The sequence below is a fragment of the Pristiophorus japonicus genome, chromosome 8 (genome assembly GCF_044704955.1).
Source record: "Pristiophorus japonicus isolate sPriJap1 chromosome 8, sPriJap1.hap1, whole genome shotgun sequence".
Lineage (NCBI taxonomy): Eukaryota > Metazoa > Chordata > Chondrichthyes > Pristiophoridae > Pristiophorus > Pristiophorus japonicus.
In genome coordinates, this window is record NC_091984.1 from 66,499,527 (window position 1) to 66,525,281 (window position 25,755).

The 25,755-nt window shown below is 43.0% G+C and overlaps 1 protein-coding gene across 5 annotated transcripts in view; it reads left to right on the forward strand.

Moving 5' to 3' along the window:
• The window catches only part of faf1 (Fas (TNFRSF6) associated factor 1), a 521,459-nt gene that overhangs the window by 463,199 nt on the left and 32,505 nt on the right, over positions 1–25,755 (forward strand). For all 5 annotated transcript variants that reach the window (XM_070886900.1, XM_070886901.1, XM_070886898.1 and 2 more), the window contains one exon: positions 7,215–7,430. In XM_070886900.1, the coding sequence (XP_070743001.1) occupies positions 7,215–7,430 (216 nt within the window). The remainder of the gene's footprint in view (positions 1–7,214; positions 7,431–25,755) is intronic.

A 25,755-nucleotide genomic window follows, 5' to 3' on the forward strand; every position in this document is an offset into this window, starting at 1 on the left:
ACTGCCTGAAGTCAAATAGGCTTTTGGCACGTGCTATTAAAAGCTCACACATATATAACAGCCATTTGGGTGCAACACTATAGGGTGCCCTGCGCCTGTAGCTCAGAGTATAGACCAGAATAGATCAGACTTGCACCATGTGAATCTTTCATGTTCTCACATCAACAATCATTGTAGCCTTTCTGAATAAAACTGGCAATTTGTCGAAAGCTGTGAGCAGTTTTGGCCTTGAGCTCCTTTCTACTGGAAACTGCATTGAGAATTAATTTAATGTAGGTCCCTTTACAGGCAATGTCTATTCAAGTCTGAGCTAAAAATAAAGGATAGTGTGCTAACCTACTGCACCACTTTGAAAACAAATAATCTGATGTCATCATTGCATAACAAAAATTGCATAGGTGAAATCTGTGAAGAAAGGAGGCATTAAATGAGAACTGAATAGAAACCTGTTTGAAAGAAATTAGGACTAAATTTTGTTTTTAATTGTTACAACAGAAGAGTGAAATAAGTTCCACTGTATGCAAATGCAGTTTAATATTTAAAGCTAAAATCCAGAAGTGCAGCAAGTTATATCATGTCTGATCTTGTTTTTTGAAGCTCCATTAAGCTGAGAGTATTGCAATTCTGAACCCTGTGGAAAATAAAGTTTATTAATTGAACTGGTGAAAAGGAATTTTAATGTTTAAATTGGCTCACTCCATACCTGCTTTTAGTTTTGGAAACTCTTGTAATTTAATGTGTAGTTTAAAAGGGCTCATTTTTGGAATATACCTTGAAGCTATATTTTTTAGGGAAGGGGGCCAATTAGTAATCTACAGTATTTTATGAAGGAATTTTGGTTAATATTTTAATGTGAACTTTCTGAAGAACACTCTGCTCTCAATTTTAACAACATACATTAAATATGGACAAACCCTTTCACAGCCAGTGGCTTTCCCCAATCTCTCCAATAATTAACTTTAAGTTTGACATTTCTCATGTATAAGCTCTGACCTGACAAAATAAAGCTGCTGAACTGATTTTTATGCAGAAATGTAACTTAACCATCTTGTTTTTAAAAGTTGTAGTTACACTAATGGCCATTGTGACACAGGTTGTTGATTCTAATCACAAAACTTGCATTGATAATGAGTGACAAAGTTTCAAAACAATCTCAAATTTCCCTTGATGACAATCACCATGTTGCGTGTTCAAAACGTTAACCAGAAGGTCTCCAATTCAGTCCCTAATCTCGACTGAGTTAGCTGATCTTCACAGTGTACTTTGTGGGTAAAACTACAATTGGCCTTAATGTTACAAGGCCAGAGAAGGGACAGGTCAGTTGTCCAGAACTGCTCAGAACATAAAGATAATTGGTTATTAATACACAGATGGTGTATTTTATACTGGTTTGAAAGTGACATTAGCAACAGCATTGAGTCATACAGCCCAACTGCAATGGTGTCAATTAGGTTATAGCAGAGATCTACATATTATTTATTCAACAAATACAGAGCTCTGCTTGCCAGGGTCTAAATGCTAAAGAAATGTTAGTGTTAATAAAGAGCTGATTAGCAGATAGTAAAAGGTAGACTGTATGAGTTCTTGCTAAACTTTAAAGTTGGCTTTGTTTTGCAACTGGTGCAAAGCTGAAGGAGTTTTGAGTACCCCCTCAATATGGTTTAATACTGAACAACAAATCCCCAAATTACACCAGTTCATCCCAGGTGATACATTTTTTATTAGTGCAACGCAGAAACCATTTTGAATGGTGACAAAATGTAGTTTTCTTGCCTCTTTTAGATAAATCATAAATGAATCAAATTTTTATTAAGTTTATAGATCTATGGCTTTTTATCAGTACATTTATGTGCAATTAGACCTCGTTGGATTACTGTCACAAGTAATGTAGTTTTGACACCTGAAACCTCAGTTATGGATCTCCATATGCTTTCTGTAACAATGTATTTCGGCCAAATTTTCAATGTGCCAGTGTAATGTGAGATGTTTACCTGCAGAAATGGACTTTAAAAAGCTTTCGCTGTTTACTAGCAATAAGTCTGCTGCTTACTTTTTGATGTTTGGATCTTGCTGACAGTTTGTTGCTTCTCAGACAATAGTGTTAACTTACCCACAACCTCTGTTCCATTGCTAATTTTCAGATACAGCTGTAGATATTCTCTGCAAGTATAAAGCATCTTCCTTTATTTGTTTTTCTTGTGGCCAAATGGATGTTTATTCAGCTTGGTATTTGTTCTACCTAGTATTATTAACATTATCAATCTAATTGTTTTGATGAACAAAGTTGTACCTTTGTACAGCAATCTTCTTTGTTAACTCAAGTATTGAGAAGCCTTGGAGAATAGTAACATTGGGAATTGACTATATGTAACAGGAAAGAAGCTTAATGAGCTACTGATATTTTTATTCTCTGAAAAGGTAATTGCTTTATTTCTGTCAATTAAAAGCTCTACGCTTTATATTCAATAGCATTGGTAATATTGTTGAATAGTTGTGGATATGTCAGGAGAATGTAAGATTTTTCATGTGTGTGTGTGTGTATATATATGTGTATACACATGTGTTTATATATAATGTGTGTGTGTTTGCATATGTATATGTGAGCAGCAATAAAGCTTGGAGAAAGTGGCTGCACTATAGTGCAGCTGGTAACACCAGTATGGTATGCCTGGCGAGGTGCGTGCGGAGGGAAGGACACAGTAGCAGGTGTGAGGGAGGGGTTAGCGTGGTGGCAAGGGAGGACCAGGAGGATAAGGGACAAGTGGGAGGTGAGGGAGGAGAGCAGGGGAAATTGGTGGAGCAAGGAAGGAGGAGCAGGCAACATGGAAGTGAGGGAATAGGTATGAAAAGCGAGATGAGGAGCAGAGGTAGGACTAAATTGGTGCATTTATTTTTTTCTAGTTCTTGTATGTGCTTCATATTTCTACTGGACCCAAGTCCCAGATCACAAGCAGCTATTAGACGATTAGGCTTAATGGCCCTGAAATTCCGGTCAGAGGCTGCCCGACCGGAGAATTTTTCCAAAAGTACCTGGTGGTCCCGGAGGACTGTGAGATTCCGGTGGGGAGGCCTTCTCCTCCCGCGCTGCAAAGCGCGCTCCCGTCCTCCAGGTTCCCACGTAGAAGGTGCAGTCACGTGTGACTCCTCAACCAATCAGGTAAAGTATTCTCAATTAATAGCAATGAGAATTCCGTATTTACAAGTTCTCATTGCTATTAATTGAGAAAAAAAACAAACACAGAAACACCATAATAAAAAATAAAAAACATACCTCACAATTAAAATTAATTGAAATTAAAATTAATAAATACCTTAAAGAAAAAAAAAATTTCCGAGTTTTTAAAAAGTTTTTTTAATTATGGTTTAAAATAAATTTAATGTAGTGAGCAGGGTTTTTTAAAATAAAATGTGTATTTTTAATTTTATTTTTTGTTTTATGTGTGTTTTAAGACTCTTACGCCTGTAAAAGTAGGCTATCCACCTGCTTTTATCAGGCGCATGAGCTTTGAGGATATTTGCTGGGCAATCTTGCCCTTGCAAATGTTCTCGTTCCCGAGATGCGGATGATCTGTCAAGCTCCAGCTTAACGGATCGGAAAAGCCGGTTTTCAGCGCATGCGCATTGTGCACTGAAAACCGCCTTTTCCGATGCCTTCTCACGTCCGTAGAAACTCCGTACAGACCTGGGAAGGCCAGGATTTTTGGGGCAATATCTTTGACTTTAATTAGCATTATTGGGCCGGTACTGACACAGCAAGGCAAGCCGAGATATTGACCTTTATTGTCAAACGAGGAGATGGGGCACAGCAGGAGACTGCGGGCAGCCGGGGGCCAGGGCACCATGGCAAGGGAAGGTGGGGTAAGATATCGGCCTGCACAGCTGAGCTAGGAAACCTCCAGCAGGGCAAGAAAATGGAGACAGCTAGTTGTAGGAATTTTATTGGTCTGAAGCAGATGCAGGCAGTGGAGGAGAGGCATGCAGGAACAAAGTATCGGCACAAATGGCCAAACTGGAAGCTGGGGTGGAAGAGCAGTACCAGAGTCTGAGGTCCGCGAACACCAGGTTAATTCTTTTTATAATCTGCTGCCATCATCATCATAGGCAGTTCCTCGAAATCAAGGAAGACTTGCTTCCACTTCAAAAGTGAGTTCTCAGGTGACTGAACAGTCCAATACGGGAATTACAGTCTCTGTCACAGGTGGGACAGACAGTCGTTGGAGGAAAGGGTGGTTGGGGAGTCTGGTTTGCCGCATGCTCCTTCCGCTGCCTGCGCTTGTTTTTTGCATGCTCTCGGCGACGAGACTTGAGGTGCTCAGCGCCCTCTCAGATGCTCTTCCTCTACTGAGGGTGGTCTTTGGCCAGGAATTCTCAGGTCTCGGTGGGTATGTTGCACTTTATCAAGGAGGCTTTGAGGGTGTCCTTGAAACGTTTCCTCTGCCCACATGTGGCTCGCTTGCCGTGTAGGAGTTCCGAGTAGAGCACTTGCTTTGGAAGTCGTGCGTCAGGCATGCGAACAATGTGGCCCGCCCAACGGAGCTGGTCGAGTGTGGTCAATGCTTCAAGGCTGAGGATATTGGCCTGATCGAGCACACTAATGTTGCAATATATTCAGTTGGTTCTACTTCCAGTCAGATTAAGGAAATTGGAGGAAGCTCATTCCAGCAGCACCGAGAATGTGATTTGGAGTAGCTGAAAGCTTATCGAAAATAAATATATATTGTAACATTTTACATGATTAGTATGAAGTTGCGAATTAACTTATAACTATGACCTAATTACCAAAAAAAAAACCTCAAGGTGAAAAGTGGAAGCTACTGTAGAGTCACCCACGATTATACAATCAACATAACATTACAATCCTACATTATAACAGTAACTACACTCCAAAAATAATTCATTGACTGTAAAGTGCTTTGAGGCATTCGGTGGTCATGAAAGGCGCTATATAAATCCAAGTCTGTCTGTCTTTCTTGACAATTTACAAACACATAATTATAAATGTGAACATAAGAATTTATAATGAAAAAAGTTGACACAAAAAGTGTGACAAAAACAAAACGGGAAGTAAATCTTGCATACAGGAAGTGCATGGACAACGCTGCTGTGTAATGTGCAGGTAATCACTGGTCAAGAAATATCTGAGTTACCTTTTATGTTTCATGTACATGTTTTAGTGTAATCGTTTTATTCAATTCACAAATTTTGGAATGCTTTGACATGAACCATATGTTTTGCACACTTTTGTATGTATGATCTATTTGCTGTTGCTTATGAAAAGTGAGGGAGAACCTATTTATCGAGTAATATCATAGTTTTCAGTTATAAAATGACTGATTATTCTGTATATGTTGTGATAATATCGGTATATTCAAAACTAAATACAATTGCACCTTTTAATATGATCACTTAATATACCATTTTAAATCCCATTCAATCCCCACACATGTAAGTAGACAAAATTGAAATGGTCTAAAATAATGTGAATTTAATTTCATGCTATATCAACAGTGTGATCTTAGATTTTACAGTACTGTATATTGCATTCCGTTTTTCGGATGTGGTGTTAAACCGAGACCCTATCTGCCTTCTCAGGTGGATATAAAAGATCCCATAGCACTATTCAAAGAAGAACAGGGAACTTCTCCTCTGTGTTCTGGCCAATATTTATCACTCCACCAACATGGCTTTTTTTTTTAAAAACAACAGATTATCTGGTCATTATTTCATTTGTTTGTGGGACCTTTCTGTGCACAAATTGTCTGCCTCCTTCCCTATATTGCACCAGTGACTACATTTCAAAAGAACTTCATTGGCTGTAAAGCACTTTGGGATGTCCTGAGGTCGTGAAAGGTGCTTTATAAATGCAAGTGTGTTTAATCTTTTTTTCATTGTACATCATTGTATTTATACTGATAACACCCAGCTCTAACTCTCCACCACTTCCCTTGGCCTCACAACTGCTTCTGTGCTTTTGGACTGCCTATCTGACTTTGTCATGAATTAACCACAAATTCCTCCAATTAAACATACAGAAAAACAAACTATCATTTTCAGCCCCTCCCAAAAACTGATTGGCACTCACTCTATTATCTACTTTTCTGGTTGCTCATTGAGCTTGAACTAGACTGTTCACAACCTCCTGCTCAGCTAGTGTTGTGCTTCAAATTCTATATTTCTACCCATCACCAAGATCTCTTCCATCTTTGTTCATACCTCATCCCCACCACTGCCAAAAACCTTACTCACAAATTCAACATCCAAAGCCCCGATTTCTCCAGTGCCCTCTTTGCCCATGTCCACTCTCCATAGACTTTAACTCATCCAAATCTCCATCACTTACATCCTGTCCTGCATTAAGTCTCACTTGCCCATCACTTTGTCTTCACTGACTTACACTTTGAATATACCATCCTCATCCTGAAATCCCTCCATTGTATTGCCCCACCCTGCCTCTGCAGCCTCTTCCAGTTTCCTTCCACTCTTTCAATTCCAGTCTTTTGTGCAACATCCTCCTACCACCCCCCACCCCATCCCTCCATTCCACCATTGGTGGCTGAGCCTTCAGCCCGCCTCAGCAGCAACATCTGGAATTCCCTCCCTAAATCTATCTACCTCTATGCACCTTCAAAAGCCTTCTGAAAGCCTGTCTCTGTGACAGGTCACCTCTCTTAGCTCATTAAAACTTGTGCTAATGCAAGTTGTTGTTGTCCTACCATCTAACATAACTTACTTTCATAATTAAAAATCAATGGCTAAGTGTAGTACAATACCAATAGTAGACCTGGATCAGATTGGAAGGGGTTTTTCAAAAACTTTGATCGGGTTTTAGAAAGGATTTTTACAAACTTGCTAATTTAATTTTTAAACACGCACTTTGTCAGTAACTGATCTGTAAAACATACTTAATAACTGGAAAAGATAAACAAATCATAGCTGTCTTCATCCTTCAAGTAAAAAAAAAATCAGATGGCTAGAATATCTCAGTAAATTGTCACAATTCACTTTCCATGTACTCAGTAAATATCTTCAGTAAATTGTACCTTGGTGTATCTCCAGGTGTAATATAATAATTCCCATAATTGAAATGGGTAAAGAGAAGTCTTTGACCTGATCACTATTTTTCCTAAAGGTCAGCAGGGAAAGGAGAAAGTTGACCTGAGGGCTTGCATGTGTTTGAGGGCTTTCTCAGGTTCTTTGTTTCTTTATTTGTTCAGGCTATTCGATTGTCCCTCGAGCAATCATTACCTCCAGAGCCAAGAGAGGAGAGCACTGAACTTGTCAGCAAACTACGCATCAGAACACCGCGTGGGGAATTCTTTGAACGACGTTTCTTAGCAAGCAACAGGCTGCAAGTTGTCTTTGATTTTGTGGCTTCCAAAGGCTTCCCAAAGGATGAATACAAACTGCTGAGCACCTTCCCCAGAAGAGACGTAAGTGCTTCATATCATGTTTTCATGAGCATGCTACAGTTTTTATGAAATGTGCACTTAACTTGGAAAGATTAAAACAAAGGTTACAAGATTAAAACAAAGGTTACAAGATTTTAATTGCAAATAGATTATATTTTATTTTATTCTTTTTCTTTTTACTTTGAGACATATTTTCTACCACACAACATTTTCAAATACTACTTTGTATAGTTTCTGAAATTTAACTGATGAGGATAATGAGAAGAAAATCAGCAGTTTCTCTTTTTTTTTAATTCCATCTGGTCAGATTTATTAACACCTATTGTGTTGGCTTTCAAAAGCTTAACTTGTTAATTTTTTCACCAGCATTAACTCATATGACGGTCTGAAAAAAAATCCTTGTATCAACTAACTTTTAGATCCACACTGGTATTTTCCTTTGTTTAAAGAAAGGCTACCACAGAGCTGTGAACGCTTAAGCAGGCATTAAATAAAAGTAGAAAAAAATGAAATAATCAAGAGAAGAACATCTTAAACATGCTACAGGGCATAAATTATAAAGTGACAGGTCTATTGAAGTTAATTGCAAGGCAATGAACACACACAACATGTTATATGACTACATAAGTTGCAAGAATGACAATTCAATAGTTATCAGAATCCCCAGATTATTATGATTTACTATCAAACCAAAGCCCATTTATTCTCATTATAATCGCACACCTAATTGACACATCCTATTTTTAATTTTCAAATTTTATTAATTTTTTCAGAACTTTTTTATTTTTGTTACATGGTCTTCAACTAGGCCAGCATATTTCTGACTTTGAAACAAAATTACTTGAGTATTCATGGAGTCGCTTTCCCTTCTTCTGCCTTCATTAATACTCTATACTATCACTGCCAGGTATTAATTTTGGAACAGATGGAGGATGCATTTGTACTGTCCAGTCTCTATTTGTGAAGTGACAATTATTTTAATATTGTACATGCATATTTTAGAGTGCACCTCCAATACTGAATTACAGTTTTTAGCTTGATAAATGTTAGCTTTTTGACCCAACCCAACACTAAGGGCCCAAAATTGATGCACTCACCGTCCACTGCCGCCGACTGTCACCCACAGCTGCTGACATTCCCCCTCGGGTTCCGCCCAGTGCCAGTTTCGACCTGGTCTGGAGCGGGCAGGGGGGGGAAAGCCGCCGGGAATCGGCCGCTGACGTCAGCGGACAGCTGGTTGGCGTAAGTGGACTCCCGTTGCTGAGATGCCAGATTGGTGCAGGCGGGAGTCGGCGCCAGAACGGGAGTGGACCGCTGCGAGGAGGCTGGTCTGCCCCGCCGGTGAGTATGAAGAGCTGAAAAAAAAAGGTGAGTAAAAATGTTTACATTTTTTTCTTTACAGGGACTTTACTGTATGGGATCCCCTGAAGGTGTTCCGATGGTTTTTTTTAATGCTTTTTCTTTGCAGGTCTTCGACCCTCCGCGGGCCCGACTCCATCCTCGGCGGCACTTGGGCGGCAAGTGCCTCTGCCGCCGAGAATGAGAGCTCCCGCCGGCTGCTGCCCAGATTGGCGGCGTAAGTCCCTCATTTGCCACCCGCTGACCTTCGAGGGGCCTTGTTGATGAAAACCCCATCCAAAGTAGCGTCCGGTACCTCAGCGGCCATCGGCGGTCACTTGGGCGGGCGGAGGTCTTCATCAAATTTGGGCCCTATATCTGGCACTTTTGCCTTTTTTTTTAAACAGTGGCACTATGATAAACAGGGGGCTAGGTTGACTCAGTCTGTACTCAATTTCTGGACTTTCCTGCATGAATACCAAAGGTCTTGCTTCAAATTATACCAAGTAGGAAATAGAGCTAATATCACTTTTAAAGGAAAAGAGTTAACTCATGTCTCCATTATGACAAGAGTCCTGATCACATTGGCCTGTAATTTGCAGCCAGCGGCGAAGCAAAGGCGTTCACCGCTGGCCACGAAGTAAGCTGCCCAGCAAAGCTTTGTGGCAAGAAGTTCGTTTTTTTCGACATTCAGTTGAGATCAGTGTAAGTTAATGGGGCATCTCCAATGCGAGCTGCTGTGACGTCAACAAGCTGTCTAAGCAGCCAATCACAATGCAGAGCTCTCACAGACCGGAAACTCAGAAGTGAATAAGCTCTCTTTATTCTAAATTTTTAAAAATGTTATTAAGAGCAAAACAAAGATTGAGGCTCTCACATGGGAAACGTAAACCTGAAATAAATATGAATGAACTTTTTTTAAAAAAAAAACATAGGCCCAGAAATCCCGGTCGTCGATCAGGAGAAAAACTTTAAAAAGATGTGCACGTACCTGAAGCTGCTGCACCCATGCGAATTCCCGGTCCTGAAGCCTCCACTGACTGCGTGTCGCAGCGCCTGCATGTCAGATCGTGCACAGGGCTGGAGCTGCAGTCACATGGCTCTGGGCAGCCAATCAAGGTAATGTATTCATAATAATGGGAACTCCGTAAGTTGGAGTTCCCATTATTATGAATGAGAAACCCTCCCCAAACACCCAAAACACTAATAAAATAGAATAGAAAAAATACCACATTTTTATTAATTTAAATTTGTTATTTATGTATTATAAAAAAATACATTTCCGATTTTTTTTTTTATAAAGTTTTTTAAATTATGGATTAAAATAAACTTACCGAAGTAGGGAGGGTTTTTAAACAACAAAATGTGTTTTAATAATTTTATTTTAAAACGTTTTTATGTATTTTAAAACTCTTAAGCCTGTAAAAGTAGGCTATGCGCCTGCTTTTAAGAGGCGCAAGAGCTTACAGGACATTTTCTGGGCAAGATATGGGTAAATACCTTGCCCATGCAAATGTCCTCTCTCCAGAGATGCGTTGGATCTGCCAAGCTACAGCTTGACAGATCGGAAAAGCCGTTTTTCAGCGCGTGCGCATTGATCGCTGAACACCATCTTTTGCGATACCTTCTCGGGTCCATACGGACCCAGGAGGCCGGAATTTCTGGGCCATAGTTTTTTTAATGTTTCTTGAAAATTTTTATTTTTATTAAAACGGATAAATTTGACACTCCACAAAATTAAAATTTGTTTTTCAGAGCCTTAACATTTGTTTAACAGTCAATACGCTGTCAAAACCCCAATTACACCTGATCCAACAAGGTCTAACTTTTGATTGGGTATTTAACAGCGATATTACCACGGAAAAGCCAAAGCTTTCATTGGTTTCACTGATTTCCCTGCTTGCACTGATTGTCGGCTATGCCCAGGGTGGGGTGGAGTGGTGGTGGGCACAACGTAGCCACTGTCGGAGCAGTAACTGAGCGCAACTTCAGGATTTCCGTATTAGGATGCGCATGCTCTTCGTTCACTGTGTTTACCTACTGCAAATTCGGACCATTATTTTAATGTAACCCTATGGCTTCAGATTTTGCTATGGTACTAAATTGATTTTGTACCACATCTTGGGCCCAAGTTTCCACACGATAAAAAACGGGCGCCCCTCCGAGCTGGGCGCCCGTTTTTCGCGCCACAAAGTGCGCCTAAAAAAACCCTCCGTATTCTCCACCTCCCTGCAGGTCTTCTGGCCCTCGGCGCAGCGCAGCAGGAGCTGTAGGGGGCGGAGCTAGGACCCTGCGCCGAAAACAGTGCCGGGACCTCTGCACATGCGCGCTACAGCGGGCACGTAAGTGCAGTAGCTCCAGGCGCCCGAAACTGTGTGGGAGGGGCCCGAAGCACGAAGCCCCTAGCCCTGGCCGAATGGCCTCACTGGGGCTGCGTGAATAAGGCTCCTCCCATGGCCAGCTCCTGCTTCCTGCCAACTCCCGCTCCTGCTTTCCCCCCCCCCGCCCCCGCCCCCCCGGCTCGACCCGCCTGCTGCTGCCGCTCCTGCTTCCCCGCCGCTCCTGCTTCCGCCTTCCCCCCCCTCCCCCGACTCGACCCGCCTGTCGCTGCCGCTCCTGCTTCCCCGCCGCTCCTGCTTCGGCCCCCCCCCCCCCCGACCGGACCCGACTTGACCCGTCTGCCGCTCCCGCTCCCACTCGACTCGACCCGACTCTACTCTCGCCCCCAGACTGGATCCGACCTGACCTGACCTCCCCCTCCCCGACCTGATCTCCCTCCCCGACCTGATCTCCCTCCCCGACCTGATCTCCCTCCCTCCCTCCCTCCCTCCCCGCCGACCCGAACCAACGCCACCTACCTCTGGTGCTGGGGACGGGCCCTGCCCGAAATCTCGGGCCCAGCCCGTTCATCCTTCGGTCCCAACGGCAAACCGCTTCCTAAAGGCCTGCCTGAAGAACTTTCACACAGGTAGGAACATGGTTTATTTAATCTTTTCTTTGCTTATAAATGTTTATTCAGGTTGGATTTATTTGTATAAGTATAACTAAGGATTTATTGTAGAATTTAATGACTTCCCTTCCCCCCCCTCCCCCCTCGTTCCCTGCGCCTAATTTGTAACCTGCGCCTGATTTTTTAATGTGTAGAACAGGTTTTTTCAGTTCTACAAAAATCTTCACTTGCTCCATTCTACTTTAGTTTGGAGTATGTTTTCACTGTGGAAACTTTCAAATCAGGCGTCAGTGGCCAGACACGCCCCCTTTTGAAGAAAAAATTCTGTTCCACCTGACTAGAACTGCACAAAAAAAAGTGGAGAATTGCGATTTCTAAGATAGTCCGTTCTCCACCAGTTGCTCCTAAAAATCAGGCGCAAATCATGTGGAAACTTGGGCCCCTTGTGTTGCTTTGGTTCATTTAGCATTTAGCAAAATTTATAGTGTGGTTAGAATTGCCATTCGTGTTCTGTTTCAAAGTAACCATTGCAAAGGGACACAGGTGCACAAATAAACTGCACAAATTGTATACTATCAGCAGCAAATACTTTTTTTGTTTAACAATTTATTTCTTCGGTGTTACATAGAAACATAGAATGTTTAATTTTATTTTTTTCCTTTTTAAAGATGCACGTGTCTGGTATATTTTATTTTGTTAGCTTAACTAATAAGAAAAGTAGAGAATTGCAGGTATGATCAAGGAAATTATTTTCTGATTTTAGAAAGGAAGGTATAAATCTTTTGCTGTTAGATTAAGCAGCGATAAATTAAAATGGCATATCCCTTCTGTTTTCCATTAAGAAAGGAAATATGATTTTATTGGTACTTTATCAAGTCCTTAAGACATCACAAAGTGTTTCATATCTAAAGAATTACTTCTAAAGCACAGCCACTGTTACATATAACAAACTCCAGCTACCAGTTTACATCCGGCAAGATCCCATAAACAAAAAATTAGATGAATGACCAGTTTATTTTTCTAGTGGTGATATTTAAGGAAGGAACATTGGCCAAGAAAGATACATACTCTCTGAATAATTTGATCCTTAAAGTCTACCTGAAGCACCAAATGGGTAAGGGTAAGGGAAGCTGTTAAAATCAATGCTACCCTATTCCTGCTGTAATCGTGCTGGAGGCTATTTTAAGGATGCGTTTTTGTATTAACTGAAAGCCAGCCGTTTCTCTGGCTTTCCATTATCACATGATCTATTGCTAATTGGTCCCCTTGGAGGATAAGCGCCACACTGAAGTTCCTCTGGAATGCCAAAAATTGCTGGTCACGGGAATGTGGGAAGGGAGGACGTTGAGACAATCACTATCACTAGGGAGGTAGTGCTGGACAGGCTAATGGGACTCAAGGTGGACAAGTCTCCTGGTCCTGATGAAATGCATCCCAGGGTATTAAAAGAGATGGCGGAAGTTATAGCAGATGCATTCGTTATAATCTACCAAAATTCTCTGGACTCTGGGGAGGTAACATCGGATTGGAAAACAGCTAATGTAACGCCTCTGTTTAAAAAAAGGGGGCAGACAAAAGGCAGGTAACTATAGGCCGGTTAGTTTAACATCTGTAGTGGGGAAAATGCTTGAAGCTATCATTAAGGAAGAAATAGCAGGACATCTAGATAGGAATAGTGCAATCAAGCAGACGCAACATGGATTCATGAAGGGGAAATCATGTTTAACTAATTTACTGGAATTCTTTGAGGATATAACGAGCATGGTGGATAGAGGTGTACCGATGGATGTGGTGTATTTAGATTTCCAAAAGGCATTCGATAAGGTGCCACACAAAAGGTTACCGCAGAAGATAAAGGGACACGGAGTCAGAGGAAATGTATTAGCATGGATCGAGAATTGGCTGGCTAACAGAAAGCAGAGAGTCGGGATAAATGGGTCCTTTTCGGGTTGGAAATCGGTGGTTAGTGGTGTGCCACAGGGATCGGTGCTGCTCCCTGCATTTTTCTTGCAGCTGTCGTACTGCAAAGATCATGTCCATGTGCCCCATAGGGGACGAAATCCGCACTGTGACTCTGGGAGGAGCTCCTCGGCCACAGGGAGAAGACAGTTGAGAAAACATACAAACATAGAAAATAGGTGCAGGAGTAGACCATTTGGCACTTCGAGCCTGTACCACCATTCAATATGATCATGGCTTGTCATGCAACTTCAGTACCCTATTCCTGCTTTCTCTCCGTAACCCTTGCTCCCTTTAGCCATAAGGGCCACATCTAACTCCCTTTTGAATATATCTAACGAACTGGCCTCAACAACTTTCTGTGGTAGAGAATTCCACAGGTTCACAATTCTTTGAGTGAAGAAGTTTCTCCTCATCTTGGTCCTAAATGGCTTACCCCTTATCCTTGGATTGTGTCCCCTGGTTCTGGACTTCCCCAACATTGGGAACATTCTTCCTGCATCTAACCTGTCCAATCCCGCCAGAATTTTATACATTTCTATGAGCTCCCCTCATTCTTCTACATTCCAATGAATATAAGCCTAGTCGATCCAATCTCTCTTCATATGTCAGCCCTGCCATCCCGTGAATCAGTCTGGTGAACCTTCGCTGAACTTCCTCAATAGCAAGAATGTCCTTCCTCAGATTAGGAGACCAAAACTGCACACAATATTCAAGGTGTGACCTCACCAAGGCCCTGAAAACTGCAGTTAGACCTCCCTACTCCTATACTCAAATCCTCTCGCTATGAAGGCCAACATACCATTTGCCGCCTTACCTGCATGCCAACTTTCAATGACTGATGTACCATGACACCCAGGTCTCGTTGCACCTTCTATTTTCCTAATCTGTCACCATTCAGATAATATTCTCCCTTCCTGTTTTTGCCACCAAAGTGGATAACCTCACATTTATCTACATTATACTGCATCTGCCATGCATTTGCCCACTCACCTAACCTGTCCAAGTCACCCTGCAGATTCTTAGGAGAACTCTAGCGACAACTTTCCCAGTGGCTGATAGCAGGGAGATTCCCCTGTAGTTGCCGCAGTTGGACGTCCTCTTTTTTAAAGATGGTCAAAATCACTGCATCTCTGAGATCTCCCGGCATGCTCTCCTTCCTCCAGATGATAGAGATGAGGTCATGTATCCGCGCCAACAGCGCCTCTCCGCCATACTTTAGCGCCTCAGCAGGGATTCCCGTAGCCTTGTTGTTCTTGAGCTGTTTTATGTCTTTTCCTCCCTTGTGTAACGTTGGAGTTTCACTGAGGTGGTGGCGGGTCGCATGCTGCGGGATGGAGTCGCAAAAACTTGAGTCAAAGGCAGAGTCTCGATTGAGGAGATCTTCGAAGTGCTCCTTCCAGCGGGCCCTGTCAGCCTCTGTGTTCTTGATGAGTGTTTCCCCGTTCTTGGCCAGAAGTGGGGTGGGGCCTTGGGAGTTTGGACCGTAGGTGGCCTTGACTGCAATGAAGAATACTCGCATATCGTGGTTGTCGACCAGTTGTTGTATCTCGTGTGCTTTCTCCATCCACCACCTGTTCTTTAGGTCCCGCGTTTTTTGTTGGACCTCAGCCTTGAGCTGTCTGTAATGTTGCTTTGCTGCCCTGAGTTGAGTTGTTGCTTGAGGCTCAGAAATGCTCTGCGCTTGCGACCTATTGGTTCTTGGATCTCCTGATCATTTTCATCAAACCAGTCCTGGTGTTTTCTGGTTGAGTGACCAAGTGTCTCTTCACAGGCACTGGTTATGGAGGCCTGGAGGGCAGACCAAGCGCTATGGGCATTCAGCATCTCGGGGTCATCAAGGCACGCCAGGTTAGCTGTGAGGCGCTGGCTATATAGGGTTCTCTTAGCAGGGTCTTTAAGTGCCCCGGCATTGACTTTTTTGCGGCACTGCTTCTGCTGTCCCCTCTGCTTTGGGGCTATGTTAATGTCGATGATGGATCAGATTAGGCGATGGTCCATCCAGCAGTCGTCAGCTCCTGTCATGGCGCGAGTGATGCGCACCTCCTTGCGATCCCTGGATCGGATGATGACATAGTCGAGCAGGTGCCAGTGTTTGGAGCGAGGGTGTTGCCACGATGCCTTGTATTTGTCTCTCTTGCGTAACAGGATGTTGGTGATGAGAAGGTCATGTTCTAGACATTTTTCAGGAGTCGGGTACAGCTGGAGTTGGCTTTCCCTACCCCCTCTCTGCCAATCACGCCTCCCCAGAGGGCTGTGTCTTTGCAGACCATGGCGCTGAAGTCACCTTGGAGGATCAATTTGTTGCTCGCGGGACTGGGATGTTTCGAGGTTGGAATAAAAACCCTCTTTGGTCTCATCCGTTGCGTCAAGTGTTGGGGCGTACGCGCTGATGACTGTGGCGCATTGGTTCTGGGATTGGGTGAGTCGGAGAGTCATGAGGCATTCGTTAACCCCACAGGGGGAGTCTTTGAGGCGGTCGACCAGCTCATTCTTGAAAGCGAAGCCAACTCCGTGAAGGTGGCGTTCTTCCTCTCGTTTTCCTTTCCAGAGGTAGGAAGCAAAGGGTAATGGTTGATGGATGTTTTTATGACAGTTGGGTTCCGCAGGGCTCAGTATTGGGTCCCTTGCTTTTTGTGGTATATATCAACGATTTAGATTTTAATATAGGGAGTATGATTAAGAAGTTTGCAGATGACACTAAAATTGGCTGTGTGGTTGATGATGAAGAGGAAAGTCATGGGCTGCAGGAGGATATCAATCTACTGGTCAGGTGGGCAGAGCAGTGGCAAATGGAATTTAATTCAGAGAAGTGTGAAGTCGTGCACTTTGGGAGGGCTAATAAGGAAAGGGTATCCACATTAAGCAGTAGGCCACTTAATAGTGTAGATGAACAAAAAAACCTTGGAGTGCTTGTCCACAGATTCCTGAAAGTAGCAGGCCAGGTGGATAAGGTGGTTAAGAAGGCATACGGAATGCTTGCCTTTATTGGCCAAGGCATAGAATATAAGAGCAGGAATTGTATAATATTTTAGTTAGGCCACAGCTGGAGTATTGCGTGCAGTTCTGGTCGCTGTATTATAGGAAGGACGTGATTGCACTAGAGCGGGTGCAGAGGAGATTTACTAGGATACTGCCTGGAATGGAGAATCTTCGTTATGAGGACAGATTGGATGGACTGGGTTTGTTCTCATTGGAACAGAGGAGGTTGAGAGGAGACCTCATTGAGGTGAACACAATATTGAGGGGCCTGGACATAGTGGATAGTAAGGGCCTATTTCCACTGGTGGAGGGGTCTATTACGAGGGGGCATAGTTTTAAGGTGGTTGGTGGAAGGTTTAGAGGGGATTTGATGGGGGGCTTCTTTACGCAGAGTGTTGTGGGGATCTGGAACTCACTGCCTGGAAGAGTGGTGGATACAGAAACCCTCACCACTTTTAAGAGATGGTTGGATGGGCACTTAAAGTGCCATAATCTGCAGAGTTACAGACTTCGAGCTGGTAATTGGGATTAGACTGGATAACCTCTTGTCGACCAGTGTAGATATAATGGTAAGTACTGCAGGGAATCGAATACAGCCAGATTGATGATTTCAACTAGTTTCGATCGCCTGGATGGGTCGGAGAGGAATTTTCCAAGATTTTTTCTCCCTAAATTGGCCTGGGTTTTTTATCTGGTTTTTGCCTCTCCCAGGAGATCACATGGCTCCGGTTGGGGTGGAGTGTAGAATGTTTCAATGTAAGAGGTGTCGCAGTTGTGTTGGGAGGACTGGTTAGGCTGGGTGCTCTTTCCCTTTCCGCCACTGTTCATTGTTTATAGGTTCATATGTAACCTTTAGGGCTGTGACCGAGGGCCGTGCGGCTCTTTGTCGGCTGGCGCGGACACGATGGGCCGAAATGGCCTCCTGCACTGAAAATTTCTATGTTTCTAACATTTACTTTAGCCACTCTTTTCATTTTTATGTAGCTGTAGAAACTCTTACTCTCTCTTTTTATATTTTGTGCTAGTTTACTTTCATAATCTATCTTCCCCCTCTCTTTTTTAGTCGTTCTTTGCGAGCTTTTAAAAATTTCCCAATCCTCTGGCCTCCCACTAATCTTGGCCACATTGTATGCCTTTGTTTTCAATTTGATACTATCCCTCATTTCCTTAGTTAGCCACGGATGGTTATCTCTTCTTAGTCTTTCCTTCTCTTTGGGATATATTTTTGTTGCGAGTTATGAAATATCTCCTTCAGTGTCTGCCACTGCTCATCAACCGTTCCATACTTTAGTCTATTTTTCCAGTCCACTTTAGCCAACTCTGCCCTCATACCTTTGTAGTCTCCTTTATTTAAGCTTAGGATCCTGGTTTGAGAACCAACTTTCTCACCCTCCAACTGAATTTGAAATTCAACCATGTTATGGTCACTCGTTCCCAGAGGATCTTTTACTACAAGATCGTTTATTAATCCTGCCTCATTACACAGTACTAGATCTAAGATAGCCTGCTCCTTGGTTGATTCCACAACGTACTATTCAAGGAAACTATCCCGGATACACTCTGAACTCTCCCTCAAGGCTACCATGGCAATTTGGTTTGTCCAATCAATATGAAGGTTAAAATCGGCCATGATTATTGCCGTTCCTTTATTACAAGCCTCCATTATTTCTTGATTTATACTCCATCCAACAATGTAGCTACTGCTAGGGGGCCTATAAACTATGCTCACCAGTGACTTTTTTCCCTTTATTATTCCTTAACTCCACCCAAACTGATTCAACATCTTGATCCTCTGAGCCAATATTGTTTCTCACTAACGCACTGATCTCATCCTTTATTAACAGTGCTACCCCACCTCCTTTTCCTTTCTGTCTGTACTTCCGAATTATCAAATACCCCTGAATATTTAGCTCCTCGTCCTGGTCACCTTTCAACCACGTCTCTGTAATGGCTATCCAATCATACCCATTTGTATCTATTTGTGCCGAGAACTCCTCTATTTTGTTACAAATGCTACGTGTATTGAGACAAAAAGCTTTTGCATTTGATTTTTTAAAATTTTTTTCCTGCTTGTTTCCTCTGTGCTTCAAATTCACTTTCTACATTTTTGCTTTTCACTTCCAGCTTTACTCCCCTCCTTACTGAATCTATTCTCAGGTTCCCATCCCCTTGCCAAACTAGTTTAAACCCTCCCCAACAGCCCCCCCCATGAGGATATTGATCCCCGCTCTGTTGAGGTGCAACCCGTCCAGCTTGTACAGGTCCCATCTCCCCCAGAATGATTTTCAGGTCGGTACTCTACAGCTTCTGGACTTGGAGGAAATAAAAGCCATGCCTAGGCACAAAGGACTAGTTTTTATGATCAGGCACAGAAATGGCTATGTACATGTAGTCAACATTCTTCGGGCAAGCAAAATAAAAAGCAAGTTGCTGGTAGTCCCTTCCAATAAAAATCTTCAGTCACATTTGTGGCATAGTAGCTTTGTCCTGAAAGTCTCCCATGGGTCATTTGAATGTACCAGTGCCATAAAATATAAGGGCAAAAGAGACCTTCACTTCCACTAGTAGACAAATTCTTCTGCTTTTCTGTGGTTGGAAATAATCTTAGACTAGGGGTATAATTCAATGACTGCATCCTTACTCAGCCTGCTCTTCAGTGAAATCCCAGTAGCTGTGCATAGTGCAGAAACACCTCATCCAAAGAGTTGAGCTCTACCCTACAGAGTCTCCTATGCCTCAATGTTCACTTGCTGCAGTCACTTCCATCTGCACCGTTACATTCTTGTGGCTGACAATTGGGACGGCACCCATTTCTTTATACTGACGTGTTCACCCTTTGCAAACAAAATTGAAAATATGGTATCTTTAGTTGGATGGCTTGACCTAATTCTTGGGGCCTACCTGCAGGTCGGACTGGAAGCAATGAGCCCGTAACAATTTAAAAAAAATATTAACCTTTCTGCTTTTTACACATGGAAGAAATGCAAAAAAGGAAGAATTATGTATTTGCAACCAGATTTATGATGATGCATTTTTCACAAGATTATTTACTCCTCCACTTCATTGCACTTTACTCAGCCATAATGTATGTTGTACATAATGTTCATTTCACATAATGTATGTTGTACATAATGTATGATGAGAGTATAATATGGCTGAATCATTTAAAAATTGCGACAGCTATTTGTCTCTTTATGGGATTCAAAGTCTAACTAAATCTGTTTTCAAGCAGCATCTGTTGGATTGCTTGTAGAATCAGTTGAATGTTGGCAGCTGGCAGGAAGATTACCTCCAGGGAAAGCTAAACAGGCACTGAAGCATTGCTCTTTGGGCCAATTTCAAAAACGTGCCTTTGGACAACAGCTATAAGGCTAGCATATCGAACAATCCTCATTTTTACCAAGTGCTATTGTTTGGATTTATCTACAAAAGAGATTGTGAACTTTGGCACATACGTTTTAGGTGCAGTCCATGCGTTCGTATCAGAGGATTCACCCTTACCTCAAAAATAGATTACACACCCTTAATAGGTTCTTGTTATTGTGAATTATTCTCTGCATCTTGTAATTCCCTTATCTTTCCAAGTCTGTAAACTTGCCATATTGGCAGCTACAGTTATATTCTTTTACCTGTCCAAAGTGTGGAATTAGTAGTTCAACCGTGGCTAACAAGAGAAATTGAAGATAGTATTAGATTAAAGAAAGAGGCTTATAATGTTGCCAAAAGAGTAGTAAGCCTGAGGACTGGGAGGATTTTAGAATTAAGCAAAGAATGACCAAGAATTGATAAAGAAACAGAATACGAGAGTCAATTAACAAGAGACATAAAAACAGATTGTAAAAGCTTCTATAGATATGTAAAAAGGGCGAGATTAGAAAAAGTAAACGTGGGTCCCTTGGAGGCAGACACAGGAGAAATTATATTTGGAAATAAGGAAGTAGCAGAGAGATTAAACGAATGCTCATATCAGTCTTCACGGTAGAAGACACACATAACATTCCGGAAACAGTGGGGAACCAAGGGTCCAGCGAGAATGAGGAACTTAAAGAAATTAATATTAGTAAAGAAATTGTACTGGAGTAATTAATGGGACTAAAAGTCAACAAATCCCCTGAACCTGATCGCCTACATCCTGGGGTTTTAAAAGAGGTAGCTACAGAGATGGTGGTTTTAACTTCTAGAATTCCCTAGATTCTAGAATGGTCCCTGTGGATTGGAAGGTAGCAAACGTAACCCCGCTATTCAAGAAAGGAGGTAGAGAGAAAACAAGGAGCTATAGAACAGTTAACTTGATATCAGTAGTTGGGAAAGTGCTAGAATATATTATTAGGGATGTGATAATAGGGTCTTTAGAAAACCATCATATGATTGGGCAGTCAACACCGATTTATGAAAAGGAAATTGTGTTTAACATAGAAACATAGAAAATAGTTGCAGGAGCAGGCCATTCGGCCCTTCGAGCCTGCACCGCCATTCAATATGATCATGGCTGATCATGCAACCTCAGCACCCCACCCCTGCCTTCTCTCCATACCCCCTGATCCCTTTAGCCGTGAAGACCACATCTAACTCGCTCTTGAATATGTCCAATGAACTGGACTCAACAACTTTCTGTGGCAGAGAATTTCACAGGTTCTCAACTCTCTGCTTGAAAAAGTTTCTCCTCATCTCGGTCCTATATGGCTTACCCCTTATCTTTAGACTGTGACCCCTGGTTCTGGATTTCCACAACATTGGGAACATTCTACCTGCGTCTAACCTGTCCAGTCCCGTCAGAATTTTATGAGATCCCCTCTCATTCTTCTAAATTCCAGAGTATAAGCCGAGCCGATCCAGTCTTTCCTCATGTCAGTCCTGTCATCCCGGAAATCAGTCTGGTGAACCTTCGCTGCACTCCCTCAATGGCAAGCACGTCCTTCAGATTAGGAGATCAAAATTGCACACAATACTCAATGTGTGGTCTCACCAAGGCCCTGTACAACTGCAGTAAGACCTCCCTGCTCCTATACTCAAATCCCTTCGCTATGAAGGCCAGCATGCCATTTGCTTTCTTTACTGCCTGCTGTACCTGCATGCCTACCTTCAATGACTGATGTACCATGACACCCAGGTCTCTCTGCACCTTCCCTTTTACTAATCTGTCACCATTCAGATAATAATCTGCCTTCCTGTTTTTGCCACCAAAGTGGATAACCTCATATTTATCCACATTATACGGCATCTGCCATGCATTTGCCCATTCATCTATTCTGTCCCAAGTTCCCCTGCAGCCTCTTAGCATCCTCCTCGCAGCTCGCACTGCCACCCAGCTTCGTATCATCTGCAAACTTGGAGATATTACCTTCAAATCCTTTGTCTAAATCATTAATGTATATTGTAAATAGCTGGGGTCCCAGCACTGAACCCTGCGGCACCCCTCTAGTCACTGCCTGCCATTCTGAAAAGGACCCGTTTATTCCCACTCTTTGCTTCCTGTCTGCCAACCAGTTCTCTATCCACGTCAGTACATTACCCCCAATACCATGTGCCTTAATTTTGCCCACTAATCTCTTGTGTGGGACCTTGTCAAAAGTCTTTTGAAAGTCCAAATACACCACATCCATTGGTTCTCCCTTGTCCACTCGACTAGTTACATCCTCAAAAAACTCTAGAAGATTTGTCAAGCATGATTTCCCTTTCATAAATCCATGCGAACTGGGACAGATCCTGTCACTGCTTTCCAGATGCGCTAATATTACATCTTTAATAATTGATTCCAGCATTTTCCCCACCACCGATGTAAGGCTAACCGGTCTATAATTCCCTGTTTTCTCTCCCTCTTTAAAAAAGTGGTGTTACATTAGCTACCCTCCAATCCATAGGAACAGATGCAGAGTCCATGGAATATTGGAAAATTACCACCAATGCATCTACTATTTCTAGGGCCACTTCCTTAAGTACTCTGGGATGCAGACTATCCAGCACTGGGGATTTATCGGCCTTCAGTCCCTTCAATTTCCCTAACACCATTTCCTGACTGATAAGGATTTCCCTCAGTTCCCCCTTCTCGCTAGATCCTCAGTCCCCTAGTATTTTCGAGAAGTTATTCATGTCTTCCTTCGTGAAGACAGAATCAAAGTATTTGTTCAATTTATCTGCCATTTCCTTGTTCCCCATTATGAATTCACCTGATTCTGACTGCAAGGGACCTACATTAGTCTTCACTAATCTTTTTCTCTTCACATATCTATAGAAGCTTTTGCAGTCAGTTTTTATGTTCCCTGCAAGCTTACTCTATTTTCCCCCTCCTAATTAAACCCTTAGTCCTCCTCTGCTGAATTCTAAATTCCTCCCAGTCCTTGGGTTTGCTGCTTTTTCTGGCCAATTTATATGCTTCTTCCTTGGATTTAACACTTTCCCTAATTTCCCTTGTTAGCCACGGTTGAGCCACCTTCCCTTTTTTATTCTTACGCCACACAGGGATGTACAATTGTTGTAGTTCATCCATGTGATCTTTAAATGTCTGCCATTGCCTATCCACCGTCAACGCTTTAAGTATCATTCTCCAGTCTATGCCAGCCAATTCACGTCTCACATTGTTGAAGTTTCCTTTCTTTAAGTTCAGAACTCTAGTTTCTGAATTAACTGTGTCACTCTCCATCTTAATAAAGAATTTTACCATATTATGGTCACACTTTCCCCAAGGGGCCCTGCACAACCAGATTGCTAATTAATCCTCTCTCGTTACACAAAACCCAGGATGGCCTGCTCTCTAATTGGTTCCTCGACATATTAGTCTAGAAAACCATCCCTTATACACTCCAGGAAATCCTCCTCCACGGTATTGCTACCAGTTTGGTTAGCCCAGTCAATATGTAGGTTAAAGTCACCCATGATAACTGCTGTACCCTTATTGCAAAGTGTCCCTAATTTCCTGTTTGATGCCATCCCCAACCTCCCTACTACTGTTTGGTGGTCTGTACACAACTCCCACTAATGCTTTCCGCCCTTTGGTGTTTCACAGCTCTACCCAATTGTATAGGGTATTGGTGAGGTCGTATCTGGAGCATTGCGTACAGTTTTGGTCACCTTACTTAAGGAAGGATATACTAGCTTTGGAGGGGGTACAGAGACGATTCACTAGGCTGATTCCGGAGATGAGCGGGTTACCTTATGATGATAGATTGAGTAGACTGGGTCTTTACTCGTTGGAGTTCAGAAGGATGAGGTGTGATCTTATAGAAACATTTAAAATAATGAAAGGGATAGACAAGATAGAGGCAGAGAGGTTGTTTCCACTGGTCGGGGAGACTCGAACTAGGGGGCACAGCCTCAAAATACGGGGGAGCCAATTTAAAACCGAGTTGAGAAGGAATTTCTTCTCCCAGAGGGTTGTGAATCTGTGTAATTCTCTGCCCAAGGAAGCAGTTGAGGCTAGCTCATTGAATGTATTCAAGTCACAGATAGATAGATTTTTAACCAATAAGGGAATTAAGGGTATGGGGAGCGGGCGGGTAAGTGGAGCTGAGTCCACGGCCAGATCAGCCGTGATCTTGTTGAATGGCGGAGCAGGCCCGAGGGGCTAGATGGCTTACTCCTGTTCCAAATTCTTATGTTCTTATGTATTGCGTTAATCTCCTCTTTAATCAGTAACGCTATCCCACCTCCTTTTCCTTCTTGTCTGTCCTTCCTGAATATTGAATACCCCTGGATGTTGAGTTCCGAGCCTTGGTTACTCTGGAGCCATGTCTCCGTAATCCCAATTACATCATACCCGTTAACAGCTATCTGCGCAGTCAATTCATCCACCTTATTACGAATGCTCCTCGCATTGAGACTCAGAGCTCTCAGGCTTGTTTTTTTAACACTCTGTCCTTTTGGAATTATGTTGTAATGTGGCCCTTTTTCATTTTTGCCCTTGATTTCTCTGCTCTCCACTCTTGCTTTTCTCCTTCCTACCTTTTTGCTTCTGCCCCCTTTTTACTTCCCTCTGTCTCCCTGCAAAGATTCCCATCCCCCTGCCACATTAGTTTAAACTCTCCCCAACAACACTAGCAAGCATTCCACCTAGGACATCGGTTCCGGTCCTGCCCAGGTGTAGACCGTCCGGTTTGTACTGGACCCACCTCTCCCAGAACCGGTTCCAATGTCCCAGGAATTTGAATCCCTCCCCCTTGCATCATTCCTCAAGCCACATATTCATCTGAGCTATCCTGCAATTCCTACTTTGACTAGCACGTGGCACTGGTAACAATCCTGAGATGATTACCTTTTGAGGTCCTACTTTTTAATTTAACTCCTAGCTCCCTTAATTTAGCTTGTAGGACCTCATCCCGTTTTTTTTACCTATATCGTTGGTACCTGTGTACCATGACAGCTGGCTGTTCACCCTCCCCTTCCAGAATGTGCTGCAACCGCTCCGAGACATCCTTGACCGTTGCACCAGGGAGGCAACATACCATCCTGCAGTCTCGTTTGCGGCCGCAGAAACAGATATCTATTCCCCTTACAATCGAATACCCTATCACTATAGCTCTCCCACTTTTTTTTTCCTGCCCTCCTGTGCAGCAGAGCCACCACTGGTGCCATGGACTTGGCTGCTGCTGCATTCCCCTGATGAGTGATTTCCCCCAACAGTACCCAAGGTGGTGTATCTGGTTTGGAGGGAGATGACCGCAGAGGACCCCTGCACTACCTTCCTTCCACTGCTCTGCCTGATGGTCACCCATTCCCTATCTGGCTGTGTAACCTTTACCTGCGGTGTGACCAACTCACTAAATGTGCTATTCACAACATCCTCAGCATCGTGGATGCTCCAGAGTGAGTCCATGCGCAGCTCCAGTGCCGCAATGTGGTCTGTTAGGAGCTGCAGCTGGATACACTTCCTGCACATGTAGTTGTCAGGGATACATAGCACAGGTGGAACATGACACGGGTCTGGGCTCTCCTGCCATGACTTAACCCTTAGATTAACTTAATTGGTAACAACAGCAAATAAGAAAAAGAAAAAGAAAAACTACTCACCAATCACTTACCCTCTTGCCTGTGACGTCACACTTCGATTACTTTTTACTTCTTTCTTACTTTTGACCCTGCACCAGCTGCAGCTCCCCGAACTGCTGCCGACCTGGGACCACC